Source organism: Triticum urartu, chromosome 2A (assembly GCF_056163025.1).
Source record: "Triticum urartu cultivar PI428250 chromosome 2A, HENAU_Tu73, whole genome shotgun sequence".
In the NCBI taxonomy this organism is placed as follows: domain Eukaryota; kingdom Viridiplantae; phylum Streptophyta; class Magnoliopsida; order Poales; family Poaceae; genus Triticum; species Triticum urartu.
In genome coordinates this window covers 728,397,288-728,423,136 of record NC_141874.1, presented here as the reverse complement: position 1 = coordinate 728,423,136, position 25,849 = coordinate 728,397,288, and the positions used below count along the sequence as shown (strand labels likewise).

At 46.7% G+C, this 25,849-nt stretch overlaps 3 protein-coding genes across 3 annotated transcripts; 1 reads left to right on the top strand and 2 right to left on the bottom strand.

Moving 5' to 3' along the window:
* Positions 1-1,233: 1,233 nt before the first annotated feature.
* LOC125534372 (uncharacterized) lies at positions 1,234-2,546 on the bottom strand. The gene is made up of 2 exons (XM_048697624.2): positions 1,794-2,546; positions 1,234-1,691 (listed from the first exon to the last, which is right to left on the bottom strand). Exons 1-2 carry the CDS (start codon positions 2,409-2,411, stop codon positions 1,584-1,586), a joined length of 726 nt encoding a protein of 241 aa, XP_048553581.2. The 5' UTR covers positions 2,412-2,546; the 3' UTR covers positions 1,234-1,583.
* Positions 2,547-17,685: 15,139 nt separating this feature from the next.
* LOC125540134 (G-type lectin S-receptor-like serine/threonine-protein kinase At2g19130) lies at positions 17,686-20,468 on the bottom strand. The gene has a single exon (XM_048703725.2). The coding sequence runs from the start codon at positions 20,312-20,314 to the stop codon at positions 17,924-17,926; it is 2,391 nt and encodes a 796-aa protein (XP_048559682.1). The 5' UTR covers positions 20,315-20,468; the 3' UTR covers positions 17,686-17,923.
* A 720-nt stretch (positions 20,469-21,188) lies between these two features.
* On the top strand, positions 21,189-21,770 carry LOC147987269 (uncharacterized). Its single transcript, XM_087542334.1, has one exon. It carries the CDS (start codon positions 21,189-21,191, stop codon positions 21,768-21,770), a length of 582 nt encoding a protein of 193 aa, XP_087398460.1.
* Positions 21,771-25,849: the final 4,079 nt, after the last annotated feature.

The following is a 25,849-nucleotide window of genomic DNA, read 5'->3' as shown; positions in this document are numbered from 1 at the left end:
AGATGTCATTAGTATGTTTTCCCAGCTCTGGTGCCAATATATGGACCGAATGAAGCATGGATCTGAACCTTCGATTGGTCTTGTCTGCAATGCTTTTTTTTTTTACTGAAACCAAACTGCATTCTGTAGCCCAATGATGCAGATAAGCGTGAAACTATTGTTTTGTTTTATTGGCTACATCATGGGATTTTGGAACCAAACCAGATACTGGCCGGGCTGTGTTGCCAAATGTCTGGCAAGCCATTTGGCCCAAACCAAATCCCATAAAAATTTGGTAGGGCTAGCTGGGCTCAAACCAAACAGTGGGTTCTGCCTTCGATTTGGTCGCTGCCCTTGTAATTTCATACTGGTATATTTCAAGCCCTTTTGATTAACTTGCGATGAAAAGTGCAGCAACAATTTCTATTCACCTGGCGATCGCATGAATGGTTCAACAAAGTACCGCTCGGTACTACCGCTACGCTACATGCAAAAGGTGCGTCGTCGGTCGTCCACGGGCCACGGCACTGGAGTGAAGTACTGCGACTGCGTGCTACACACCGGGGCCTTTTGGACTTTGCATCTTTGACATATTCTCTTTTTCCCCAAAGGTAAAAAAGTCTAGCGGTATGTTCTCTTTTCGGGGCGGTTAGATTCGTCGTCTCATTGCCTTTTTTTTATCAGGGCATGCCCATGCACTGGTCAGTACACTTTGTTACGGCTGCCTGATGAGTGATCTGATGACCCTGCCGACTGCAATGCCTTTACATCTGGGCTGGCTCTAAAGCTGCACGTAGCGCACTAGCTACTCTAGTTAGATGGTACTCCATCATGTTCCTACCTTGCTTAAGATTTCTCTTGCAATAACCTACGCCTACTATGATTTCCGTTGGAATCGGATGATCTAGCAGTCTCCTCAAATGGCCGACATGCAAACAAGTCAACCGAGTCGACCAGGAGTCCGGGACTGAATACTCCAATTCCAGTCAAATAAAACAAAATGAACAGACACTCATACGCGATGCACCCAGCGATGATATAGTTTTCTCTTCCTCTTTTTCCATACCACCTGAGAAACAGACCGACTGACTACTGTAGGGTGTAGCTAACAGCCAACTTTAGCAGTCAAGTTCAGGTTTGCACTTTGCACTTGCAAAAACACAGGCAAAACATACCAACAGAGTATAGAAGAACAGTACCAACACAGAGTTCCTTACTGAAACACGAGGCCACCGACACGGGACAGCACATCACTTGAGCAACAGACAAAAAGGCTGTAGCAGTTAACTACCAACGTCAGCAGATAAGTTGAGCAGGTTTCAATCAGCTTACAGAACACAGACTGCAGCAAGAGCTGTGCTAACACAGTAACACACAGTAGTTCTTACTCTTAATCTTATGGCAAGATGTGATCAGTCAAAGTCTACGTGAAGAACGTCAGCACTTAATCTCTTGATTATCCAGACACTTTGCTATACACACAAACAAACAACCAAAGGTCACCTGCTTTCCCAAGTTGACAGCCTGCGAGATTGAGACGACGTACGTACGTACGTGCTCCATTGCCGCCGCAGATGCGTACGTAGTGCTAGCAAGGCTGAACGCTAGTTGTGGCTTCCTCCACCGCCGCCGCGCCCTTCCCTCGGGTTGCCGGGCGGCCGCGGCCTCCTCACCGCCCACATGCTCACGATCATCTCCCGCACGTAGAACCCCTGCAGAAATCGCGTACGTGCGTGGCCAAGAGCTTCGTCGTCAACTATGGAGAATAATCCGGAAATGAGAAATGCTTGCAAAAAAACTTGGAAACTACTTACTCTGTCAGTGGTCTTGGAGCTGGAGATCTCCCTGGTCCTGACGCCCGCCGCCTCGCCTGCTTCTTCCCGTGACGAGTTAAGGGACGCGGCAGGAGCGGCGCTCGGCCTTGTGCCGCCGCCGCCGAACCAGTCGGCCATGCCCATGCACCAGGCGTAGGCACGGACGAGGTACCGCAGCAGCAGCGAGCACGGGTGCACGAAGAGCGACGGCGACTCTTCGCTGGAGCTCCTCTCCGTCTCCTTGTCCTTGTCCTCCGCCGCCTCCTCCTTGCGCTGGTCGGTGAGCTCTTCAAACTTGTCCACCTCCACCTCCACCACCGCCCCCGCCTTGCGCTGGTCCGTCAGCTCTTCAGACTTGTCCACCTCCGCCACCACCACCGCAACCGCCACCGCCTCCGCCTTGTGCTGCTCCGTCAGCGCGTCAGGCTTGTCCTCCTTGCGCTGATCCGTTGGCTCTTTGAGGTTGTCTCCCTCCTCCCGCTCCTCCTCCTCCTCCTTGCGCTGATCCGTCGGCTCTTCAGGCTTGCCCGCGTCCGCGTCCGCGTCCGCCTCCTCCTCCTTGCGCTGATCCGTTGGCTCTCCCTCCACATCCACCTCCAGCTCCTGGTGCTGGTCCATTGCTCCTCCGCTCCGCTTCTTCAACTTTATTCTCCAATCTTTTCCCTTGAGGAGAGGATGGATTGGGTGCCGTCGATGCGTTCGAGGGCAGTAACTCCCCTCTGTCGCCGATTCATTTCAGACAGGCCCCTATTTATTGCCATGGAACTCGAGCAGGTGAGGCGAGGCGAGGCTGGGATTTATCTTGTCTTCCAGGAATGCCCCCCGAGGGTTTGAACCAGTTTCGTAGACTGGATTTATGTCAATGCGACTCCACCGTGTGCCGGACCGGAGGGAGTGGTGAGCTGGGCATGGGAGACCGGGAGGAGGCCAGGCCAGCCACCACCTGCTGCCGCACCACGATAGAAAATTTTTAGTAATCCGGAGAATGTCGATGGATGCCGAGGACAAAAGCACCAAACAAGCTGCGAGGCATTGAAGAATCCTCCTCGGTTCACCTACCCACCTCGCGTCATTCAAGATAAACGCTGTTCTCTCGGGTTTAAGTGAGATTCCAGGCGTAGAGATCGTGTCCTCTTGTCACCTCAGGAAATTCTCTTCTTTTGTAGGAGGAAGTAGGGTTTGGTGGCGTGATCCAATTCGAATCGCGCGCATGTTCATCCCTGCCGAGTGCCGACGTCCGTGTGAAGATATTCATAGAGATCAGAGTCTCCACAATGCGGGCGGGGTGCTGTAAAATAATATGAAAGAAAAGAAAAATAATCCGGAGAAAGTCCATCGATGCCGAGGACAAAAGTACGAAACAAGCTGCGAAGCATTGAAGAATCGTCGTCGACCATCCTCAAGATGCACCTACTCCTGCCCAGGTTTGTACCTGCCCACTCGCGCCATTGAAGATAAACGCTGTTCTCTCGTATTTAAGTAGGATTCCACGCGCAAACCGCCTTCTCAGTTGTCACCCAAAGAGTTTGGCGCCTAGATCGAATTCCAATCGCCCCTTGGTTCCTGCCGACGTCGGTGGAGGTATTTTTGTAGTATAGGTAGTACGGAAAAATGGAGATTTGTTGCATTTCGGAATGTCCATTCCATTTTGAAAGCGTCAAAGGTGGCGGTGTTGGCAGCATAAATAGTCGCGGAGTATTGATGAAGATTGTTTGTTTTTGCCCGGAGGGAGCTGGCGAGTGATGACCTGTGTAAGTGTGCATTAACGTGCATGGTTTCTGTTGCTAGCTGTTGCTGGCCGGTCAGCATCTCCTTATTTCAGCATTAACGTGTGTAGTACCGTTGAATGTTGCCTTTCGAAGACCATCGACAGGATCAAATGGACAGACTGCTTAAGTCTTGTTGAAATACTGGTGATGGTCAATCTATCACATGAATCAGACACATTCCTTTTGAAGTTGACTACTTCTGGGGTCTTCACGATCAAATCCATGTATTTGAACCTAATCAAAGATGGGCACCCTTTACACCACGGATATATTTGGAAACTGAAAGTCTGATTAAAAAAAGATCCATGTGGTATTTAAATCGCAAGATCATTTTAACAAAAGATAATCTGAAAGAAAGGAATTGGCAATGATGCACTAAGAGCATCTACAACCGAACTTGGCAAATCCGGCCTCTCAAACGCCCGCAGACGCGTCCACGGGCACTGACCGGGCACCTCTCAAATGTTGCGCCGTACATCCACATACCTTAAATTTCGATCCTCAAATCCATGCAGGTCGATCATATGATACAAACTGTTTGAATCAAAGTTCGAAACAAAGCAAAGCAAATAATAGTTCAACAAATCAGATATGGCAAAATGAAATCAATGTCCGAGCGTATGGCCTCGGATCACTGGCTCGGCGCCTGCTCCAAGCGGAATGCGTCATGCTCCGCCTGCATCCGGGCTTCCTGCTCTGCCTACATCTGGGACGCCTCCTCCGACTGCATTCGAGCCGCAGCTGCCCTCGCCACCTCATACTTCCTACGGTCGTTGATCTCCATCTTCTTGTCCACAAGCCACTTCTTCGAATACTCATCATAGAGGGTCTCGTCCGCCAACATGATCCTCGCATCTTCCACGTCCCGTGCGAGTTGCGACCTCTCCTTCTCAAGCTCTATGTTGTCAAATGTCTTGGCCTTCTCGAGCTCCCATTTGATCGCCGCTTATTACTTTTCCAACTCGATCTTCTCCCTCTCAATTTCGAGCTTCTTCTCCGCCCTCTTTCGGTCCGACTCCATCCTTTCCTTTTACGCATCCAACATGAGCTTGTACCTCTCCTCCTTCTTGTTCTTCCTCACTGAAAAAATGCCCGTCCATGTTGACGACATTTTGGTAGCCGCTACATCACAGGCGACACATGAGTTTTCCCACTTGTTTCCCATGACTTGGCAGTTGTCCTTTGGCATGGTGGCTTTTCCATTCTCCACGACAATGTCATCCTCTTCATCGTCCAACCCAATTGATTTGTTGGAGCTTGAGCCATCATTCCTCTTCTTGCCTGACTTGAGGTCAGCCACAACTTGGTTCCACTTCGGCTTGCCATTCAATATGACCTAGCAATGGCTAAAAGCAAATGGCTTCTTCTCCACCTCGTGATACAACGTGGCCGCCACCGCCGTCTAGCGAACAACATATGTATGAGCACGAGAATGCAAACACAAGAAGCATATGCAATGGACGACAAGATGAGGCAATCGAGCTTACAACAGTTGCAACTCCCAACCCACTTCGACGTTGTTTGGTCACTTGTGAGTAGTAGCCGACGTACTTGTTCACTTCCCCTTGAATGATCCGCCAACGATGTTGGAGAGATGCCATATTGCGAGTGGTCATGATAGGATGCGGCACCACATACTCCTTTTGCTCGTGGCACTTCTTCCAAATCTTCGTCCAATAGGTGTCCCCTTTTTGCTCGGTGCCGCATATTGGATCCAACATTGTGGCCAACCAAGCTTTGACCAACAAGATGTCCTCAAATCTTGAGAATGCCAGACCTCTTGCCTTCGGTGTCTTGGTCTTCTTCTTCTTCTTCTTCTTCTTCTTGCTCGGATTGGGATCGGGTGTTGTCCCAACTTCAAATGCGGTGGTGGCCTCCAATTCATACTCCAGTTCGGTCGGTTCTTCATTATCATTGATCATGTTCGACAAGAACGCCTCCTACATGATTCAAATTTGCAAGCATTCATTATGAGAAAATGAACTAGTGGTCTATGCTAAAATATGATCGGACAAGAGTAAAGAAAACGTATCGACTCTTGTTCGGTCATTCCGTCGAACATGTTGAGGGCAGCCCAGGCACTGCCGGAGCCTGTGTTCATCCGCGCCCGAACGAGCTGCGGCGAGTCAGACACGTTGACCGTCGGCATCTGCGTGGGCGGAAAGCCCTCCAGAATGGCCCAGTCGGTGCTCGGATCATCCTGTGTCCCAAAGGGGGCGGACAGCGTAGTCCACATAGGCGCTTGGAGGGAAGGGTGCGGGGATCCGGGCGCGGCGGAGGAGACAGCTGCTCCACCACGTCCGAACCTCCCTGCGCCGCCGCCGCCGACTCCCTCTCTCGATGCCGGTGTCGCCGCAACTTGCGGGCACATTCTCCGCCTTGCAAGTCGCCGCCGATGAGACCCCGCCTCCCACAGACGAGGCAGACCGTGTCTCCATCGCGGCGGTGTGGCTCGGGCTGGACAACATCTCCGGTGGTGGATCGGGACCGGAGGTGAGGATTGGGAGCAAGGGTGGAGGCCGGCGAGGCTCAGGGCGCGGGAATGGTTGGAGGGCGGTGGGAGGAGGAGGAAGGGTTTGGTGGATTTGGTGCAATTTGGAGTAGGGTCGGGCTGTCAGGTTCGACGTGGCGGGCGTACCCGGGTGCACCTGGGCGCCTCCATATCCACCCCATATTTGGGCTGGATATGGGAGGTGCCGGTCAGCCCGGACGTTTGAGGACCGTCTGAGAGGTCCGTCTGGATCAAAAAAATCGTGACCGGGCAATGACCGGGCAGCCTGCCCGGACGTTTGAAACGGGTTTAAGAGGTCCGGTTGTAGATGCTCTAAATGTTACTTTTGTGGCAATGAGAAATTGATTCAACGTTATTCCTTCACTACTCACGTGCCAAGCTACTATGGCGATCTCTCCAATAGCCTTTAATCTAGTTGCACCAACGGGTAGTATCAATATATTCGTAAACTTGGTTAGTGGGGTGCATCCCAAGTTGCAAGTAGTAGAATTTTGTGGGGATTTGCACTTTATTTTGGGCCATTTGAGACACTCATAACAACTTCTATCTTATCTTCAAAAATATCAGTTGGATTCATGAGGCTTGCTTTCCTACAATTTTATTTTTGATTTTCACTTGGGACGCATGTGTGGAAGTTCTTTTGTTGAAATTTATTGTAGCTAGATAATGAACTTATAAATAATCAACAACAAAATGTGTGCATCACTAAGGCCGGGACATTACCCTCTTTTAAAGAAAAAACTCTTCTAATACAAGAAAATCATAAGATAATTTCACACTAACTTTGGCATACTTAAATGTTATGTTCTATCTCATGTGCAAAAAAGTTTAGTAACCGAAGACAAGACTTTTAGGCCCCTCCCAATGCTCCACTTTGTACAGGTGCTAAGGTTGCCAACTAAGCAAAAAATATGATGTGGCATGCTAGTTAAGAAAAGAGAGAGTAGTATGGTGACCTCAGGAAGAAACGGTGCTAAGCACGTGTACCTAGGTGCAAGCACAATTCTGAATCTACAATGAATTAATGCACAAAGCTTAGGCCTGTTTGGTTCCAATAAGTCACCTGACTTATAAGTCAGGTGACTTAAAATCAGTGACTTATAAGTCACGCCTGCTTGGTTACCACCTGACTTATAAGTCACCTGAGCATACCTTTCTACCTTGTTTTTTTATGTAAATGTGGTGGGACCCATGCAAAAGGGGGTGATTTATAAGTTTTAAGTTGGGGTGGAGCAACTTATGACTTATAAGTTGGGGTGACTTATAAATTGGGTCCGTTTGGCAAAATAAGTCACTTTTTACACTTTTCGACTTATAAGTTGGTGACTTATTTGGAACCAAACAGGGCCTTAGCATCCAAAAGCTTAGCACCTTTGCATTGTGGACTTGAATTGCTAAGGCATTTAATATGCTTAGCACCTCATCTAAGCACATTTACATTGGGGGAGGTCTAAGAGCATAGCTCTCCCGTTTTGTCCAAAACACGAAAACACATGTTTTGATATAAAAATTTGCACTAATGGTAAAAACTCAAACGTGGAGGTGCTTTTTGGGATTTCTTGGCACTTTAAAGCATTGATGAACACAAAATATCGGACCGTATCTTTCATTTGGTGTAATCATCGGACGTGACAGCGGTACTATAATAGTCACGGTATGCATGGTGCGTGAGTCTTTGCCCGGAGGGAACTGGTGAGTACGTGATGACAACAGTGCAAGTACTGGGATTAGCTCTCTAACACGCACTTACCCACTCCAAACCCACACTTTGTCCGTCTCACATGTCGTGTTTTGTAGCTGCAGATCCCCGGGATCCACACTGACGCCAGGCCACCTGCAACTGCAAGTTGTCCACCGCAGACGCCATCAGGTGAGGTCTTATCCCCGTTCGGCGAATGTTCTACGATGAACGGTCAAGAAAATGCAATCTGCCAGCCAGTTGATCAACAGATCAAGCTTCAGTTTCAAGCAAAGTTGGTGCACCTACATCCATAAATCTACTCCGTCCGGCATCCTCTGACGTGCCCGGTGTCACATTTGTACGACGGCTGCTGCATCCTCGCCTAGATAATTTGGCGTGCCCTGTGCATTAGCTGGACAGAGATTGCGAGTCTGCGAGACCCTACACGAGTACGACCTCTTAAATCGTTCTCCCTGGTTAACAAGCAAGCTCGCCGATTCGATTGCGATATCGGACTGCGGCTTGGCAATATGCTAATGTCGCCGTCGTTCATCAACCTGTCGTTTTTGGACAGTGACATTGACGAGGCGAAGATGACGCTTGACTAATGCACGTCTGACTAGTACTTCCTCTGTAAACTAATATAAAAACGTTTAGATTATTAAAAATGTTTAGATCATTGAAGTAGTAATCTAAACATTTTTATAATCTAAACGCTTTTATATTAGTTTACGGAAGGAGTACAAGCGAGCAAAGAGCAGCAGTGAGCATATTTTTAGGCAAAACACCCTTTGTTAATCACCAATAATGTTTACAGGTACACTTAAAGGATAGACACAACCAAACATGTGACCAATCCCTAAAAAAACCATGTGCTTTGCAAGCCTATGAGCCTCGAAATTAAAGTTTTTGTGTTCATGTATAAAATTACAACTCTGAAAAGGAACTTCCTTGGTACATATTTCGAACTACTTTTTTTTAGCAAAACGTATTCCAAACTGTTGGGCTGTTCATCACAGAGTGAACCGAATCCCACATGGACGGGGTTGACCATGCCAATACCGTAATTGGTCTGTCCTATTTCGGCTTTTACTATCTTTGCACAACTGTGCCCGTGGTTGCTCAAGTTCGTGTTCTTCACAGTGCACGCCCCTTTTAACCTCTATGGAATGGAATTCACTTTGCATTCCAAGAATGATCGGGTCGAACCAAAGAAGCTGCGAAGCATTGAGGTTAGGGCGCGCCTCATCGGCTCGTCGTCCCGGCTCACCTACCCTACCGGAGTTTAATCGATCCCTACCGCCGTCCATGTCACCGGCGATAACGCTGCTCCGATTTAATTAAGATGGCACGGCGGGTCAAACGCCTTGTCTCACCTCAAAGTAAACTACGTTTGTTTCGTAGATCGGGTCGCGCCCGATTCTCGCTTGATGCAACGGGTGACGCGACTAGTGTAGTCTGTATTTTTACGTCCACATTAGTACATCATACATTTCTTAAGCAGCCGCATGCATGCAATATACTTCCTTTGTCTCATAATATAAGAACATTTTTGACACTACACTAATGTAAAAATGTTTTTATATTATGAGACGGAAAAAGTACATTACAGTATACTATACAACACACACCAACGATCGATTCTTTCTGGATACGTATTCCAAACTGTCCATTTCATTTCGAAACCGTCGAAGGTGACAGCGGTCGTATCATACGACGCGTTTGGTTGATGATTTTTCCGCCGTCTTCCGATTACACCGGCTTAGGAATACGTTACCTGTGTTTGTTTGAGTCAGACCGGTTTCGGGTCCCCTGTAATCGGAAAAGGTTCTTCGTAAAAGCAAAAACAGCAGATACCCCGTGGCATGGAATAACGCCGTTCGTCCGGTATCGATCCCCTCTCTCTATTCTCTGCTCACGCGATCTTTTCTTCACCACGAGCACCGATCGAGTAGCAGCCTGCAGGACCGGAGATTTTCCTCCCCTTCAAAAACAACACCGGATCTCCATTCGGCGCCGTGAGTCGTCGCCGTAAGCAGCGCGCCAGCGATCTCCCTCCGCCATGAGCAGCGCCGCTGATCTCCGCCACGGGCAGCAGCGCGGGCGATTTTCTTTCTCTACCGTGAGCAGCGGCGCCATCATGAACAGCTAGCGCTCTCTGATTTGGCCGCAAGTCATCCCCAGCAGCCGAGCATCTTCTACAAGACCGCCGGCGGCAGACCACGGTTTCCTTTTCCGTTGCTTGAACCAAACACATCGTGTAATCGCTCAGTCTGTGGTCTAATACAGCGTATTCTCATTACAGTATTGAATACATTACCTGCGTCCAACCAAACGCGTCTAGTGTCTATGTGCAGACTGTCTTTGCCCGGAAGGAACTGGTGAGCGATGACACGTGCATGAATGTGTATGCTGTTGCTAGTTCTCGCTGACCGGTCGACGTCTCCACGTAACCGGAGCAGTATTATGTTGACATCACTGAGATTAATTCTCTAACACGCACTTACCCTCTCGTAACCCACATTTTGTCCAGTTTACTTGTCGTGTGCTATAGCTGGAGATTCCGACGTGGACAGCACATGCTACATGCGATCTGTCCATGACAAGGTCCTATCTATCTTTGTTCGGCGAATGTTCTACTTCTAGGAGCATACACCACCCCACAGATAACATCAAGAATAATGTGATCTGCTATCTAGGCGATCGATCATTCTTCAGCCTCAAGCAAACTTGGTGTGCCTGACGTGTCCGGTGTGTCCCATTTGTACGATCCTACATGAGTACGACCTCTCAAATTGTTGTCGATAATTAAGCTCACCGATTCGCGCGGTCAGACTGCAGCTCAGGCCATGATAATGTTGCCGCCGTTCATTTTAGTTGTCGTTTTTGGACACTGACCAACGAAGATGACACTTGATTACCGCACTTTGGACTAGTCTGTGAGAGGTCCGCTTGGATTCATAGGATTTGAAAAAAAAGGGTGGATTCTAGTCATTCAGATTTTTTTCCTACACACATTGTTTGTTTCGTGGGAATGTAATCTATACAATTTTGTTCCTTACAATTCATTTGTATTATAGTTCATAGGAAAATTTCCATTCAAGCCAACCACATGTAAAGATTTCTTTGTTTTTTCTTGTGCTCAATCAAACATCTATGCGAATCTTGTACAGTATTGAAGATGGCATGAAATCCTATTCCTCCGTTTGACCAATCCTGCAAATCAAAGCGACTTTACTTGCAATCGCATTTCCCTCCGTTTCTAAATATAAGCCTTTTTAGAAATTTCAATACGGATGTATATAGACGTATTTTAGAGTGTAGATTCACTCATTTTACTCCGCATGCAATCCATACTGGAATCTCTAAAAAGACTTATATTTAGGAAAAGAGGGAGTAATTGGTAAAAAAGTTTAAAACAATGTTCACACTCCTACAAAGTGTTCAAAAATCCCAAAAATAATTAGATTTCTCAAAAAATGTCCGCATTTAAGAATTTTTTGCATGTTTATAAAAATGTTTGCATTTTATCAAAATTTGTTCACAAACATTTATAAATTTTCACCTTGAAAAAGGTTCTTATTTTTTTTCTAACAATAGTCACTTCTAGAAAATATAATTTTTCATGCTCTGTCAAAAATTGTCCAAAAAAACCAACTGAAAACCAAAAAAAAAAGCACTAAAAAATATATGCTACAGTTCCGCTTGGTAGAATCTTGTGCCAATAAGTCGTAGTCGCGGGGAGCCCCTGTGCGATCGAGCAACGAAATGGCGGAGAGAGTGTTGTATCTAGGAACCTAATTAAGGGGTACCCCTTGGAGGGCTTCTGCAGAGGTCACTTTCGGCAGGGTGGCAAGTAGTGCGTCAAACCGCCGCCACGCGTCGCGTGTTAGACGCACCCTTGGGATTTGTTTTTTTTTTCAGCATGCATTTTCGGCATTTATTTGGGTTTTTTTTTGTTGGGGGGAGGGGGGGGGGGCAGAAGGGGTCGGCTTTTACTTGATTTTTCCTAGGTTTTGGCAAAAAAATAGTTTTTTTGAAAAGCAATGCGTTTTCGTCATGATGTGCTTCGATGAGAAGTACAACTGTGCTTACTGAAAAAGACAGGGCATAACATGTGCTTCCACAGAAGAGAAAAGCACGGTTGTGCTCCACGAGCAACCCAGTTTCTGCCTTCACGAGAAGCAAAGGAAAATCACATTTGTGCTTCCAGAAAGGAAAAGCGCATAGCTTGTGCTTCCACGAGAACCACAACTATGTTTTCCAAAAATAGAAATGCACAATGCTCCACAGGAAGCCCAAACGGTGCTTTTTCTGTGCTTCCTCAAAAAATGGAAAGGCACGGAATGCGATTCTCAAAAATGAAAAAACACAGGTTGTGCTTTCCAAAAAGGGAAAAGCACATCTGTGCTTCCTTTTTTTTGAAACGACACAAATGGGCTTCTGAGTTTTGTTTTTTCGGTTTCGGTCTTTTGGCTTCTTTTTTCTTTTTCTTTTATTCCTATTTTTATTAAAAAAGATTGTCGAAACTTATTAACATGGGATCTAGTTTCAAAAATCTGGACACTAGAAATCCAAAGGTGAAAATGGTTCATCATTTGGATGCACGGTTCAAGAGGTAAATAAAAAAAAACAAACCTACGGAAAACGGAAAAACTCCTTGGTTGCGATAATTGGCACATATGCAATGCGCCAATTGTCAGCATAAGGTGGGAGTGACCTCTGCGGGAGTACCCATTGATTAGAGATTTCAGTGTTGTATAGTATAGGAGCTCAGTTAAAAAATATGCTATCCCTTGTTGTGACAGCTATTACTCGCCGGTAGCTAATCCTATTATGAATCGACTAATGGCGGGCGCTATCAGGTCGGCCAACCATTGCAGCGCTAAGTCTCTTTTTCAATTGTTTTTTAAAGGTTTTTCCTCTCTTGTAGCACATTTTATCTTTGTTTTTTAGTTTATGTTCTATTTTTACTTTTTATTTCTTTGGTTTCTTGTTTAATTTCTTTGTTCTATTGTCGATTTTCTTTGTTTATTTTCTTTCCGGCATTGTGGTTTTTATTTTATATTTTGTTTTCAATACATGTCTACTTTTTCATGTGCAATGTACATTTTTCGTATGCATCACTGTCATTTTTTATATATGTTTAACAATTATTTAAATACAAGATTAATGTTAATTTTCCATATATGTTTTAATGTGTATTTTTATATACATAGTACATTTTTTGCATAAATAAATAATATTTTTAAGCAAATAATTTTTAATACATGATTAACATTTTATTCTATTATATTTTAATGTCTACTTTTTCATACAAATTTTACATTTGTCTTATACACCTAAAACATTTTTATACACTTTTTAACATTTTCCAAATACATTATTACATTATTACAAAATTATTTTTTGAATATTTTTTCTGAATACCTGTTAAAAATTCAAATACCCATAGGAACTTTTATTGGATGACAAATATATTTTCTAGAAATATGCATTTAACAAAACATTTTACGAACGATTTTTAAAAGCATTGATAATTTTTTGGCGTTGTTCAAACTTGTGAACATTTTGATAAATGTAACGTACATTTTTTTGAATGTGTGAATCATTTTCTTGGAAATACACAAACACTTTTGTTAATACATTGTATGGACATTTTTATAAATTATCACATGCATTTTTTTTCAAAGCGTGCGGCATTTCTTACATGTTACAAACATTTTTCATACAAACATTTAACTGTTCTGAATGCATGCCAATTATTTTTGTAAAATTTTATGTAAAGTGTTTATGTATTGTATAAATTTAGTTTCGAACAAAAAAAGTGTAGTCCATCTGATCCATAATAACTGTTGTGGTTTTTGAACTAAAACCATGAGACTTATTTTGGATCAGAGGGAGTATATGTGTAGAATATTTTGAGATCTAAACAAAAGTAAAAAAAATAAGGCAAATAATGAAAATACAAATATGAAGAAAAAAAATAAAAAAACACAGCTGACGTCAGGATGAAGTTCGATTTTGTTACTGGGCCGGGCCAGCACCGGCTCCCTATAGGCGAGCTGTGGATAGGACTTGCTGCGGGCGGCACATAGATGCACCCATCCGTTGCACCGGTGTAGTTGTAGTGAACGTCGTGTTGTTTAGTTAGGGTCAACTAACCCAAGTGAGTTGTTTGGACCCACCACTTGTAGAGAAGCTTATGTTTCATTCCTTTAATCCTTTTCGAGGCATTTGACCTTTCTTGTCCACTTAATAATGAAGTACGTAGTTGCTTAATTGTGAAGTCAGAACTCAGGTATGGTTCATACCATTCATGCTGGTTACTCAAGTGATCGTAGACTCCTTCAGGCCTATGCTAGTGACATGCATGCGTCGCAATTCATGGAGACGATGCTAGATTTAATTAGGCTAATCCGTTAGAACCTAATCTCGGACTAAAACGCCAGCGTTATGCAGAAGCGTACAAACTTACAGTGCTTGGCGAATCTCCATGGCCACTCGATGCAGCCCCCTGGGTAGCCCGTGGCTGCACCTTGTGATCTCCAGCAGCAACAAGGAGATGGCCGTGGAAGAAGAACAGCAACAGGGAACGCTGATGGAAGCAGGAAGCCGCCGGCACTGAACTTGAGGTGGCCGGCGGTGGTAGAGGTCTTGGATTGGCTGTTAGGAGTAGTTGGGTGTTAGCCCGTATGTATGTCCTCTGCCCAAGGAGTCAGGGACGAAAACCAATCGTTGGTTTGTGTGCGCCCGATCAATGCACAAACGTGAGGAGAGGAGACTTTGTCTCCCATATTTTTCTCTTGGTTTGTTAAACTTGTGAGATCAATTCCAACCGACGAATCCCTCGACTGACCATGAGACTGGCGGTTAGGATCAGTCATCGATACCGATGTGCGATTTTCTCTAATGTACACCGTTGCACGACGACTGTTAATAGTCCTGTTTTTCAGCGGGTTAGGGTTCAGTTATAATGCTACCCTGCCAGCCTCTCCTACCCTGCCAGCCTCATTAATGGGGTTTGCAGAATACAAAGTGGGAGTGGAGTTTCTGTGGAGAAGATAGGAAGGAGAAGAGACGCGGCGATGGAAGAAACATTGCTGTGGAGAGAAAAGTAGCACCCTGCTTCATGCAATAACTGGACCACTAATCGATGTTACTCTCTGGCCGACCATTGTGGCTACCCATTTCTGCTTGCGCGTGCATTCAAGGAGGCTGCTGACGTGGCATGTATGCTGAGTTGGAGTAGCCGGATCTCTGAATAATGACGTGGCACATCGCTGCGCATGGTGAGAAAATAGAAAGTAGTGGGGAGCAACTTCTTAAAAATGGTAGATCTGACACAAAATGCATCAATCAAAAAAACTTTACTTTGCTTATTAGTGCTGCATGGTGCCGTGCGGAAAGCCCAGCCATGCGACCATCAACATTCTACTTGGTGACCTTAGGCCATTAGTAATGATCACATCATTAAGAAAAGTGCAATAAGAATTGCATCAACATAAAATTTGCAGTCAAAAAAAATATTACAAATTTTAAATGAGTGACTAATAATTGTGCTCAACATTAATTTCATTTCACATTATTACATTTCAACATTAGAATGGTATAAAAAAGTGATCATAAAAATGACATTACCATTCATTGCTTATTAGTTTTCTAAGTAAAACATCTCAATGGTTCCATTCTACTCAGAAAACTATTTATAACCTTTGGCAATATTTAAATTTACAACCGTGAAAAAAAACATCATCAGTGACATAAATCAAATGTACCTAAAGTACATAATTTCAGCCCATAATAACCCATGGGAGCCCTTTAGAAAACTTTATGGCCATTAGCATTTACTTTTCTTTCGACACAAGCACAAATTTCTAATTTAAACAGTGCATAGAACATTAACAAAACAACAACCGAATTGTTTTTCATAAATGCACTGCAAATCTCATACAGGACCGAAAACTCACTTTGGGCCCAAAGCCGCAAGCTATCCTTTTACATTCATTCGGAGCAGGAGAAAAAAAACTTTAAAGAACATAACACGGGAGAAGACAACCATAGCCGCAAGCTATCCCATAGCCAGAATTAGCCCGTTCCACGCCCGAAGGCCTGCCATCGGCTGTAAGTGGCCGCCAGTCGTTGGATCAGACCCAACGGCTGTGATCGCCCTGCATTGAGCAAAGTCACGATCCGGCCTAACCCTAGCCATTTCCCACCGCATCCCCGATGTTTCCGCTCCAGAGAGACAGGGGCGACCGAGCGGCGCCGCCCGTCACCGCCGGCGTCCATGGCGGCTCGGCTGCCTCTCTCGCCGGATCCCATGGCGGCATGGTGGCCCCGTTCGTCGGACGAGCGTGCCTAGGCCATCGGCCGCGCGCTCCTCCGTCGAACGGCGCCTGCCGTGTCGCGCGCATGCAGTTAGGCGGCGGGGCAAGGGATGCGTTCGCCGGTGCCGCCGCGGCATAAGGAGGTGAGGTCCAAAATCCTCAAAACTTTTGGGAACTATTGCATCAGCAAGGTTTGAGATTTGTAGAAAAATTGGGAATTTCTCATCTAGGGTTAGGGTTCCGAATTGGGGTAAACATTAGGGATTTCGTAAACATGCAATTCCCCTCCTTCTATCTTCTCTGACCGATCCCGAATAGTGCTAATTCAACATGAACTTGATTCTAATCAGGCCATAATAACATTAACCGAAAACCAGATATGAATAATTAGCCTTAACGGGGCATAATGAGACTTTTATTTCTAGTAATTAGCACCAACAAAAATCTATTGGGCCATTAAACTTAGCACTTGTGCACTTAAACAACATCATTGACTTTAACCGTATAGATCTATTGAGGCCTGTAACTTGAGAGATTCACATCTGGCAGGCCTAATTAGGGCTCTAGCCAGATTAGGGAGGCTCATGATACCATTGTTAGATTTAATTAGCTTTAGGCTAATCCGTTAGAACCTAATCTCGGACTAAAACACCCGCGTTATGCGGACGGAAGCTTACAAACTTACAGTGCTTGGCGAATCCCCATGGCCACTCGATGAAGCCCCCTGTGTAGCCCGTGGCTGCACCTTGTGATCTCCAGCAGCAACAGGGAGATGGCCGTGGAAGAAGAGCAGCAACAAGGAGGCGTTGATGGAAGCAGGAAGCCGCCGGCACTGAACTTGAGGTGGTCGGCGGTGGTAGAGGTCTTCTGATCCCCTGTAGCACCCTTTTAGGATTGACTGTTAGGAGTAGTTGGGTGTTAGCCCGTATGTATGTCCTCTGCCCAAGGGCACGACCTCCTCTTTTATATCTGGCGGTGCTAAGGGGTCATGGACCAAAACCAATCATTGGTTTGTGTGCGCCCGATCAATGCACAAACGTGAGGAGAGGAGACTTTGTCTCCCATATTTTTCTCTTGGTTTGTTACACCTGTGAGATCAATTCCAACAGACGAATCCCCAGACCGACCATGAGAATGGCGGTCAGGATCAGTTGTCGATACCGGTGTGCGATTTTCTCTGATGTACACCGTTGCACGACGGCTGTTAATGGTCAAATAGTGTTTGGCTCACCACAACCTGTTTTCAGTGGGTTAGGGTTCAGTTATAATGCTACCCTGCCAGCCTCTCCTACATGTAAGAGGCAGATGTGCCCCTAGGTTTGAAGAACTTAGGACCACTACTGGATGCTATGAGCTTCAGTGGGTAGTTTGTTCGCCAATCTACTATATGCTATGAGCATGTTTGGCTTAGATAACTGCCGTTCAGTGTAATGTGCCATGAGTTTTCCTATAGGCAGTAGTGCATCCCAAAGGGATCTTGTGTCTGTAACTGGCTGCCTTGTAGGAGTACATACAACATTTGGCTGACCCCAGGAATGCGAAAAGAAATGAAAAAATAATAATAATATAGCCTTTCCCAGGACTGCAACTCTCCAACATGTTGAAAACCTCACATGTCACATCTGCTGGAATATGAATTATGAAAAGGCAAGAAAGCAGGAAGACTGAAACTAGTTCTTTGTTCATTTATTACAGAATGCAGACAACATTGTCCAGAACGAGTTTGAGTCAACTGGAGCAACTCCAACGCACCGACCCAAACGGACGAGTGGTTTGTCCGCATTTTGTCTGTTTGGGTCTAAAATGTTGCGATAGGTATACATAAGTTTGACATAAAACTAAGTGTCAGATGTTGGTGAACCTACTCCTGCTGTGATTGCATTCAGTAGTCTCGGCACTCGAGGCATATCAACCTCAATAACACCCTCAAGAAACTGCACCACCTCGGCCATGGTTGGTCGATCAAACTCATTATCTTGAATGCACCAACATGCAACTTTGCAAACTCTTGCAACCTCCTCAAGGTTCACGTCACCTTGCAAATTTGGGTCTACCAGACTTCCAATTTCTCCACTGAGAAGCTTTCGTGCAACTTGTAGCGGAAAAAAGGCTGAATAATCACCATCCCCAACTTGACTTGAATTTCTCCTCCCTGATATGATTTCAAACAAAACCATCCCATAACTGTAAACATCGACTTTAGATGTAACAGCTGATCCGCTAATCCATTCAGGAGCAAGATATCCAATGGTTCCTCTCGTTGTAGTCAATGCTTGACTAAATTCTCTCCCCAAAACCTTTGCCATTCCAAAGTCTGCAATTTTGGCTACGAATGAAGTGTCGAGAAGTATGTTTTCTGGCTTGATATCACAATGTATAATGCAATCCCGACAACCAGTGTGCAAGTAGGCTAGGCCTCTGGCAACTCCAATAGCTATCTGGTATCTGAGACTCCAGTCCAAAACTGTACCATTGGCCTTAAATAGATGCACATCAAGGGATTGATTCGGCATGAATTCATACACAAGCAGCCTCTCGTCGCCTTTGCAACAAAACCCTATCAGTTTGACTAAGTTGATGTGCTGGATGATTCCAACTGAACTCACTTCTGCTCTGAATTGCTTATCTCCTTGATGGGCACCTTCAAGTCTTTTCACTGCCAAGGTGACTGAGTCACTTAGATACCCCTTGAATACAGAACCGAAACTGCCCCCTCCTAACCTTTCTGTGAAGTTCTTAGTTGCACGTTGCAAATCAGCATACCGAAATGAAATGATCCCAACTCCATTTACCGGCGTGCTAGTAAACCACTTCCCTTTTTTACTCCAAATCACCAATCCAAGAATCACCAGGACAAGAGCAGCAGCGCTTGCACCAACCGCAGCACCGACGAGGTTGATTCCACTCTGCTTCTTACTTACCACACTTTCTGGCAGCTCTGCTGCGGCAAGGCGGATATAAAGCGTATCGCCGTTTGCTGCTGAAGAAGCATCAGATTGTTGTTTTACATTGTACAATTTCCCATGCCAAATAGAGCAGCCACCTTTACCGTAGGAATATGCAGTGCAAGAACAGTTGCCCAAGCAAATCCGTTGGCAGTCATCTCCACTTGTCGCGGCCGGTACTTTTGCTCCCTCATGGGGCAACCTCATACCTTGCACGGGGTAGAACTTAGCTGCAAGACCTGGCTTGTTCCCCTCATTCTCACAGCCTAATGGAGTGTTCCTCCTGCACCCATGGCTTCGGTCTCCCAGATCCCAGTCCTTGGGTGATCCCAGCGAGAAACCCTTCATGCAGCTGCAGAGTGGATCCGCATTTTCTCTACAGATTGTGAAAGGTCCACAGGTTGCAAAGACGTCGCATTGAAAGATAGGCTGCCTGTAATTGATCAACCAGTTATGTATGGGTTCCAACCATGCACCCACCAGCCCTTGGCCATAGACATCTATTGCACATTGCACAATGGCCGTGTCATCCCGCAATGTGTACATGAAGGTGGACTCATTCTCAGTGTTTATGAATGTGAAATTTGGTGTCAAGGCGCCAATCATCTCGGGTGCTAGGTTGAAGTAACGGCCGTTCCATGCCCCACTGGTCCAGAATTCTAGGGTTGAGTTCCACAGGAGATGACCAAGCCTATTCTGTCCTAGCCCCAGAGTGTAGAGACCAGGAGCCTGGTCAATCAGATTTTTCCTCGAAACAAGGCGGCGGTTCAGACCGGTGGTCTTATCCCAGCCAATCTTTGCGCCGGCGAGAAGGGTATCGGTTGGGTAGTCAAAGCTCTGCCAGAAGACTATGGATGGGTTTGAGGAGCTCTGTAGGACGAAGTTGCCATTGTTCATGAGCACAGCTTTGGTGTCGTTGGTTGTGACATTGGCATGGGTAGACCATATGACTTTCTTGGTGGCCTGATTTAATATGGCCAAGTTACCGTCACCGGCGATTGCGAGCTCCGGCGAGATGGGGTCGATGACCGGGCTCTCGCCGTTGGCAGACCAAACCGGCATTATCTTAGGGACCTTGTTGAACCAGATGCCGAGGTAGGTGTGAGAGGACTTACTGTCCATCTTGAAGAAGCCGAGCGCAAACTTGCTGTTGTTGGAGACGAGCCTGTCTGTGCCGGCGAGCCCATGCCCATTGCCGGCTGACACCGTGTCCATGGCGGCACCATGCCGCGATGCCGCGTGCAGGGAGAGGAGGAGTCCGAGGAAGACATGGAGGAGAGTCATTATGAGCGGAAGAAGGAAATGAACAGGGTACGCGTGGTGGGGAATTGGAGGAGTAAGATTGATGCAAGTCTACTGCGGGTCAGCTATGATCACATTCCAGGCCGCAGGTCAACGAGGGAGATGCTCTTGGGCTGTGGGCGCACTCCTCACAGAGTCTGTGCCAACCAATGATAACATTGTCTTACTATCATTTAACTACACCGAGAAATAGAATAGCTGTACGAATACTCTTCGTTGGTCAACACTGGACGCTTGGGGATGACGGAAGTTTGTTCTGAGGTGCTCATTTGGAATTTCAAAATCTTGCAAATTGGACATAATAATCCGATGATATCCCGTGGTTGCCGGTATCGGTGAGCCAGTCCACGGTCAGCCAAATGGCTAGTCCAAGAAGGATGCGGACGGGAGGAATGAGGAACGGACGTGCGGGAGTCAACGAGCAAAAAACCACCAGTTAGATTACTAGGAGTGAGGCTATACGCGTTGACGCTCTAATATATGAACTATTTATGCAAATCTTAGAGCAACTCCAACGGGCCGACCCAAACGGACGGCGTTTCTGTCCGCTTTTTGTCCGTTTAGGTCGGCCGCCCGCCCGCCGTCCGCCCTCTTTTAGTTTTGGGTCGGCAGTGCGCCCAACGGGCCGACCCATTTTCATGACCCCGCGTGTTTAACATCGTGCCGTTGCCCTGGTTTTGGCGCTCCAGTGCGCGGGAAAGGTTCGCGCACGGGGGAAAGCTGCCTAGCGCGCTTTGGTTTTGGCGCTCCAGCGCGCGGGAAAGGTTCGCACGCGCGCCGTGGCCGGCGCTCGCTATAAAGAAGGCGCTCCCTTCACACTCTGTCGGCCGCCCACTCTCCCCGCCTCTGCGCTACCATGTCGATCCGCCATATGGGCGCTTCGGATTTTCGCGGAGTCCGCGAGCGCCGCTCCAGTGCCTTCTCCGCCGAGATCTGGTTTCGCGAGAAACGTCTCGTCCTCGGCACCTTCGACACCGCAAAGGAGGCGGCCCACGCGCACGACGCGGCGGCGTGGCGCATCCTGAGGCCTCGTCGGGATATGAATTTTCCCAACGTGTCGAGCCAGCGGGCGCAGGATCTGGCGCCTCTCCCGCGGCTTTTCACCGACGAGGATCGTCGTGTCCACTGGAGGCGGCAGCGTCGCCTTGCCATCGCAGAGAAGGACGTGGAAGCCTTGGTGGTGTGGCGCGGAGGCTACCCGCAGGACATCGTCGACGAGCGCCAGTTCTACAAGCAATTGAGATCGGAGAGGGACGCGAGGAGGAGGGAGCGAGACGCCTATCAAGAGGACAAGCGTTCGCGGAAGCAGGCAGCTCAATTGAAACTGAAGCTACGAGAAACTTCGAGTTGGGACTTTGAAGACGAGCAGTTTGCTGACGCCTACCTTCAAACGTCGAAGGAGGACATTACCGAGTTGGAGTCAGAAAGCGACGAGTAGTGGTATTTTTCTTTTATCTGTGTACGCTAGAACTATTTATGTATCCATTTTAATCTGAAAAAAATGGCCGGCGGCGTCGGCGACCTAGCAGGCGGGCGAGTGTGTGAATCCAATGTGCCACCGACCAGCGGGCCCGGTGAGGAAAGAGGGCGAGCGCGCGCGTCCGTCTTGTGTCCGCACCGACGCAAATCTGGCTCAAAAATGGGCCGGGAATGGGTCGGCAGGCGGACGAAAGCGGACGCATGTCCGTTTGGATCGACGCGTTGGGCCGGATTTTTTGTCCGCACCGACCCAAACGGACGGCCGCGGACAAAATGGGTCGCTGTCGGTGTCAAAACCGGCGGATCTCGGGTAGGGGGTCCCGAACTGTGCATCTAGGCGGATGGTAACAGGAGGCAGGGGACACGAAGTTTTACCCAGGTTCGGGCCCTCTTGATGGAGGTAAACCCTACGTCCTGCTTGATTAATATTGATGATATGGGTAGTACAAGAGTAGATCTACCACGAGATCAGAGAGGCTAAACCCTAGAAGCTAGCTTATGGTATGATTGTATGTTGTCCTACGGACTAAAACCCTCCGGTTTATATAGACACCGAAGGAGGCTAGGGTTACACAAGGTCGGTTACAAAGGAGGAGATATACATATCCGTATTGCCTAGCTTGCCTTCCACGCCAAGTAGAGTCCTATCCGGACACGAGACGAAGGCTTCAATCTTGTATCTTCATAGCCCATCAGTCTGGCCAAAGGATATAGTCCGGCTGTCCGGAGACCCCCTAATCCAGGACTCCCTCAGTAGCCCCCGAACCAGACTTCAATGACGATGAGTCCGGCACGCAGTGTTGTCTTCGGCATTGCAAGGAGGGTTCTTCTCCAACTTTCAAGTGTTCGTAAGCAGTGTCCGGCTCCATAAATGTTGAACTTCTTGGCTTCGTGCCCAATAAGGGCTATCTCCCACACGTCGAATGAATACGAGGCGCCAGGGCGTTTTTACATTCGCCCCCTAACCAGATAAATAAATTGTCTATTAAAGGGATGGGGATTCTTAGATCCAATTCATATCATCCTCCCCTAGCGAGAATTCATCAGAGCGTGCTTCGGAAAGATCCATTCCAACATGGCCGACCTCCGCAGCTCCTCCTCCCGCCCCCGTAGCCCTAAGCCCGGTGATTGGGAGAGGTGTTCAGTCCCGCATAGCCGATTAGTCGAGCTGCAGACTAAGGGATTTCTCCCTCCAGCGTCTATGGTGCCCGTTCGAGCCGGGCTTGCCACCTATAATGGCGGGGCGCAAGCGGAGAGCCTTCCTTGTCCCTCCATGGGAGAACGGGTCTGCCTTGTTCCTTATTTACTAAGGGGACTCGGATTTCCAATTCATCCGTTCCTCCGCGGGCTCCTGGAGTTCTACGGCCTCCAATTACACAATCTCACCCCTGCCTTCATTCTACATATCGCCGACTATGTTGCTCTCTGCGAGTTGTTCCTGGGCTGCGTGAAAGCACAAGTGCTCCCTAGGTGGTTTTGATAATTGATGACGACATATCTCTTGTTGGACTAACATTTCTATCTAGCATGTTTCAGATAAGTTCGGCAATGGAGTGGCATGGACTAAAGGTTGTGGGAACTCCTTCAAGATGCTAAGGACAAAGGATTGGCTAAAGCTTCAAGCTCAAGACTCTTCATTTTACATTTTAGTGATCCAAGATCACATTGAGTTCATAGGAAAAGCCAATACTATCAAGGAGGGATGAGGTGTTGCTTAATGAGCCTCTTGCTTCATGTGCTTAATGATATGCTCCAAAATCCTCAGCTACTTTCCCACTTCCACATATGACCTAAATCCAAAGCCAAACTCGGACCTACCGATTATTCCTATCCGGCGCCACCGAGTTTCACCTGTCATAGCCACTGCTAGAAACCCTAATCATTTCGGTCTCACCGATGGGATCTCGGTCTCACCGAGATGGGCTTGCAAACTCTCTGTTACCTATTGCAATATTTTTGGTCCCACCGAGATATGCAATCGGCCCCACCGAGTTTGCTTGGCCAACTCTCTGTTTCACTTATTACCCAAATCGGTCCCACCGAGTTTGAGTAATCGGTCAAACCGAGTTTTGGATTTACCCTAACCCTAGCACATCGGTCCCACCGAGTTGATCCAGTCGGTCCCACCGAAAATCTCTAACGGTCACTAGGCTTCCTATTTCGGTCTGACCGAGTTTGTTGATTCGGTCCCACCGAGATTGGTAAATCGTGTGTAACGGTTGGATTTTGTGTGGAGGCTATATATACCCCTCCACCTCCTCTTCATTCGAAGAGAGAGCCATCAGACTAAGCCTACACTTCCAGCATCCTATTTCTGAGAGAGAACTACCTACTCATGTGTTGAGGCCAAGATATTCCATTCCTACCATATGAATCTTGATCTCTAGCTTTCCCCAAGTTGCTTTCCACTCAAACCTTCTTTCCACCAGATCCAAATCCTATGAGAGAGAGTTGAGTGTTGGGGAGACTATCATTTGAAGCACAAGAGCAAGGAGTTCATTACCTACACACCATTTGTTACTTCTTGGAGAGTGGTGTCTCCTAGATTGGCTAGGTGTCACTTGGGAGCCTCCGACAAGATTGTGGAGTTGAACCAAGGAGTTTGTAAGGGCAAGGAGATCGCCTACTTCGTGAAGATCTACCGCTAGTGAGGCAAGTCCTTCGTGGGCGATGGCCATGGTGGGATAGACAAGGTTGCTTCTTCGTGGACCCTTCGTGGGTGGTTGCTTCTTCGTGGACCCTTCGTGGGTGGAGCCCTCCGTGGACTCGCGCAACCATTACCCTTCATGGGTGGAGCCCTCCGTGGACTCGCGCAACCGTTACCCTTTGTGGGTTGAAGTCTCCATCAACATGGATGTAGGATAGCACCACCTATCCGAACCACGGGAAAAACATCCGTGTCTCCAATTGTGTTTGAATTCTCCAAACCCTTCCCCTTACATTCTTGCAAGTTGCATGCTTTACATTCCGCTGCTCATATACTCTTTGCATGCTTGCTTGATATGTATTGTGTATGTTGAAATTGTGCCTAAAACTCCACTCAAACCAAAAAGGCCTAAAAATTACAACTTTAGCACTAAGTGTCTAATCACCCCCCCTCTAGACACATCTACTTCTAGATCCTACAAGTGGTATCAGAGCTTTGGTCTCCATTGCCTTGGTTTAATCACCATTGGAGGAAGATGGATATGTCTACCTTAGGGAGTCTTAGACATAGAGTGCCTATTCTTGATGGAGAGTATTTTCATGAGTGGAAAAATGAGATGCTTGTAATTTTCAATCAATATCATTTGAACAAGTATATTGCTAGCCCTTGTGCACCTCATATTGATCCTTTGCATCCTACCCTAGATGAAGATATTGACATGATTCGCAATCTTAGAACTATTGAGCTCATCATTAGAGGATTGCTCAAAAATTTGATTGCTAGTTTGCCTACTCTTAATTGTGCCTATACTATATGGAAATTTCTTGAGGAACGATTTCTCGATCATTCCTTGAAAACTTTGGATGAAATTCTCCATAAATCTATTGCCTTGAGTAAGATGAACTCTAGTGATCCTAGTTTTGGTAATTGTCTATTTGAACTTACCAATCTTAAGCATGCTAAAGGAGATGTTGGAATCATTAGTGATATCATATTCGAAGCTATAAGAATTCATAAAGGTGACCACTTTGATGATCATTTATCTAATGAATTACCCTTTCTAGGAAATGATGAGTCACAAGATCATGGTGAACATGGATACTATGATGATGATGATGATAGTGACTTCGATCTTGATGATGTAATGAGACATTTTGGTCTTATGGCAAATCTTCGGGGATATGAGTCAGGAGGAAAGGAATGGGTTCTTGATAGTGGATGTACTGATCATATGACCGGAGATGAAGAGAAGTTCCGTGAGCTTGCTGAAAATGACGGCCCTCGAAAATATGTCACCTTTGGTGATAATTCAAAGGGTAAAGTGGTTGGCCTTGGTAAGGTGGCCATCTCACATGATAGTTCCATTCAAAATGTCATGCTCGTTGAATCTC

What these genes read in the sequence shown, in the direction of transcription:
- LOC147987269 (XM_087542334.1), top strand. Translation starts at nt 21,189, where the DNA reads ATGTCGATCCGCCATATGGGCGCTTCGGATTTTCGCGGAGTCCGCGAG.
- LOC125540134 (XM_048703725.2), bottom strand. Translation starts at nt 20,314, where the DNA reads ATGACTCTCCTCCATGTCTTCCTCGGACTCCTCCTCTCCCTGCACGCG.
- LOC125534372 (XM_048697624.2), bottom strand. Translation starts at nt 2,411, where the DNA reads ATGGACCAGCACCAGGAGCTGGAGGTGGATGTGGAGGGAGAGCCAACG. An exon ending in GCTCCAAGACCACTGACAGA is followed by an intron (nt 1,692 to 1,793) that starts GTAAGTAGTTTC and finishes CGATTTCTGCAG; the next exon opens with GGGTTCTACGTGCGGGAGAT.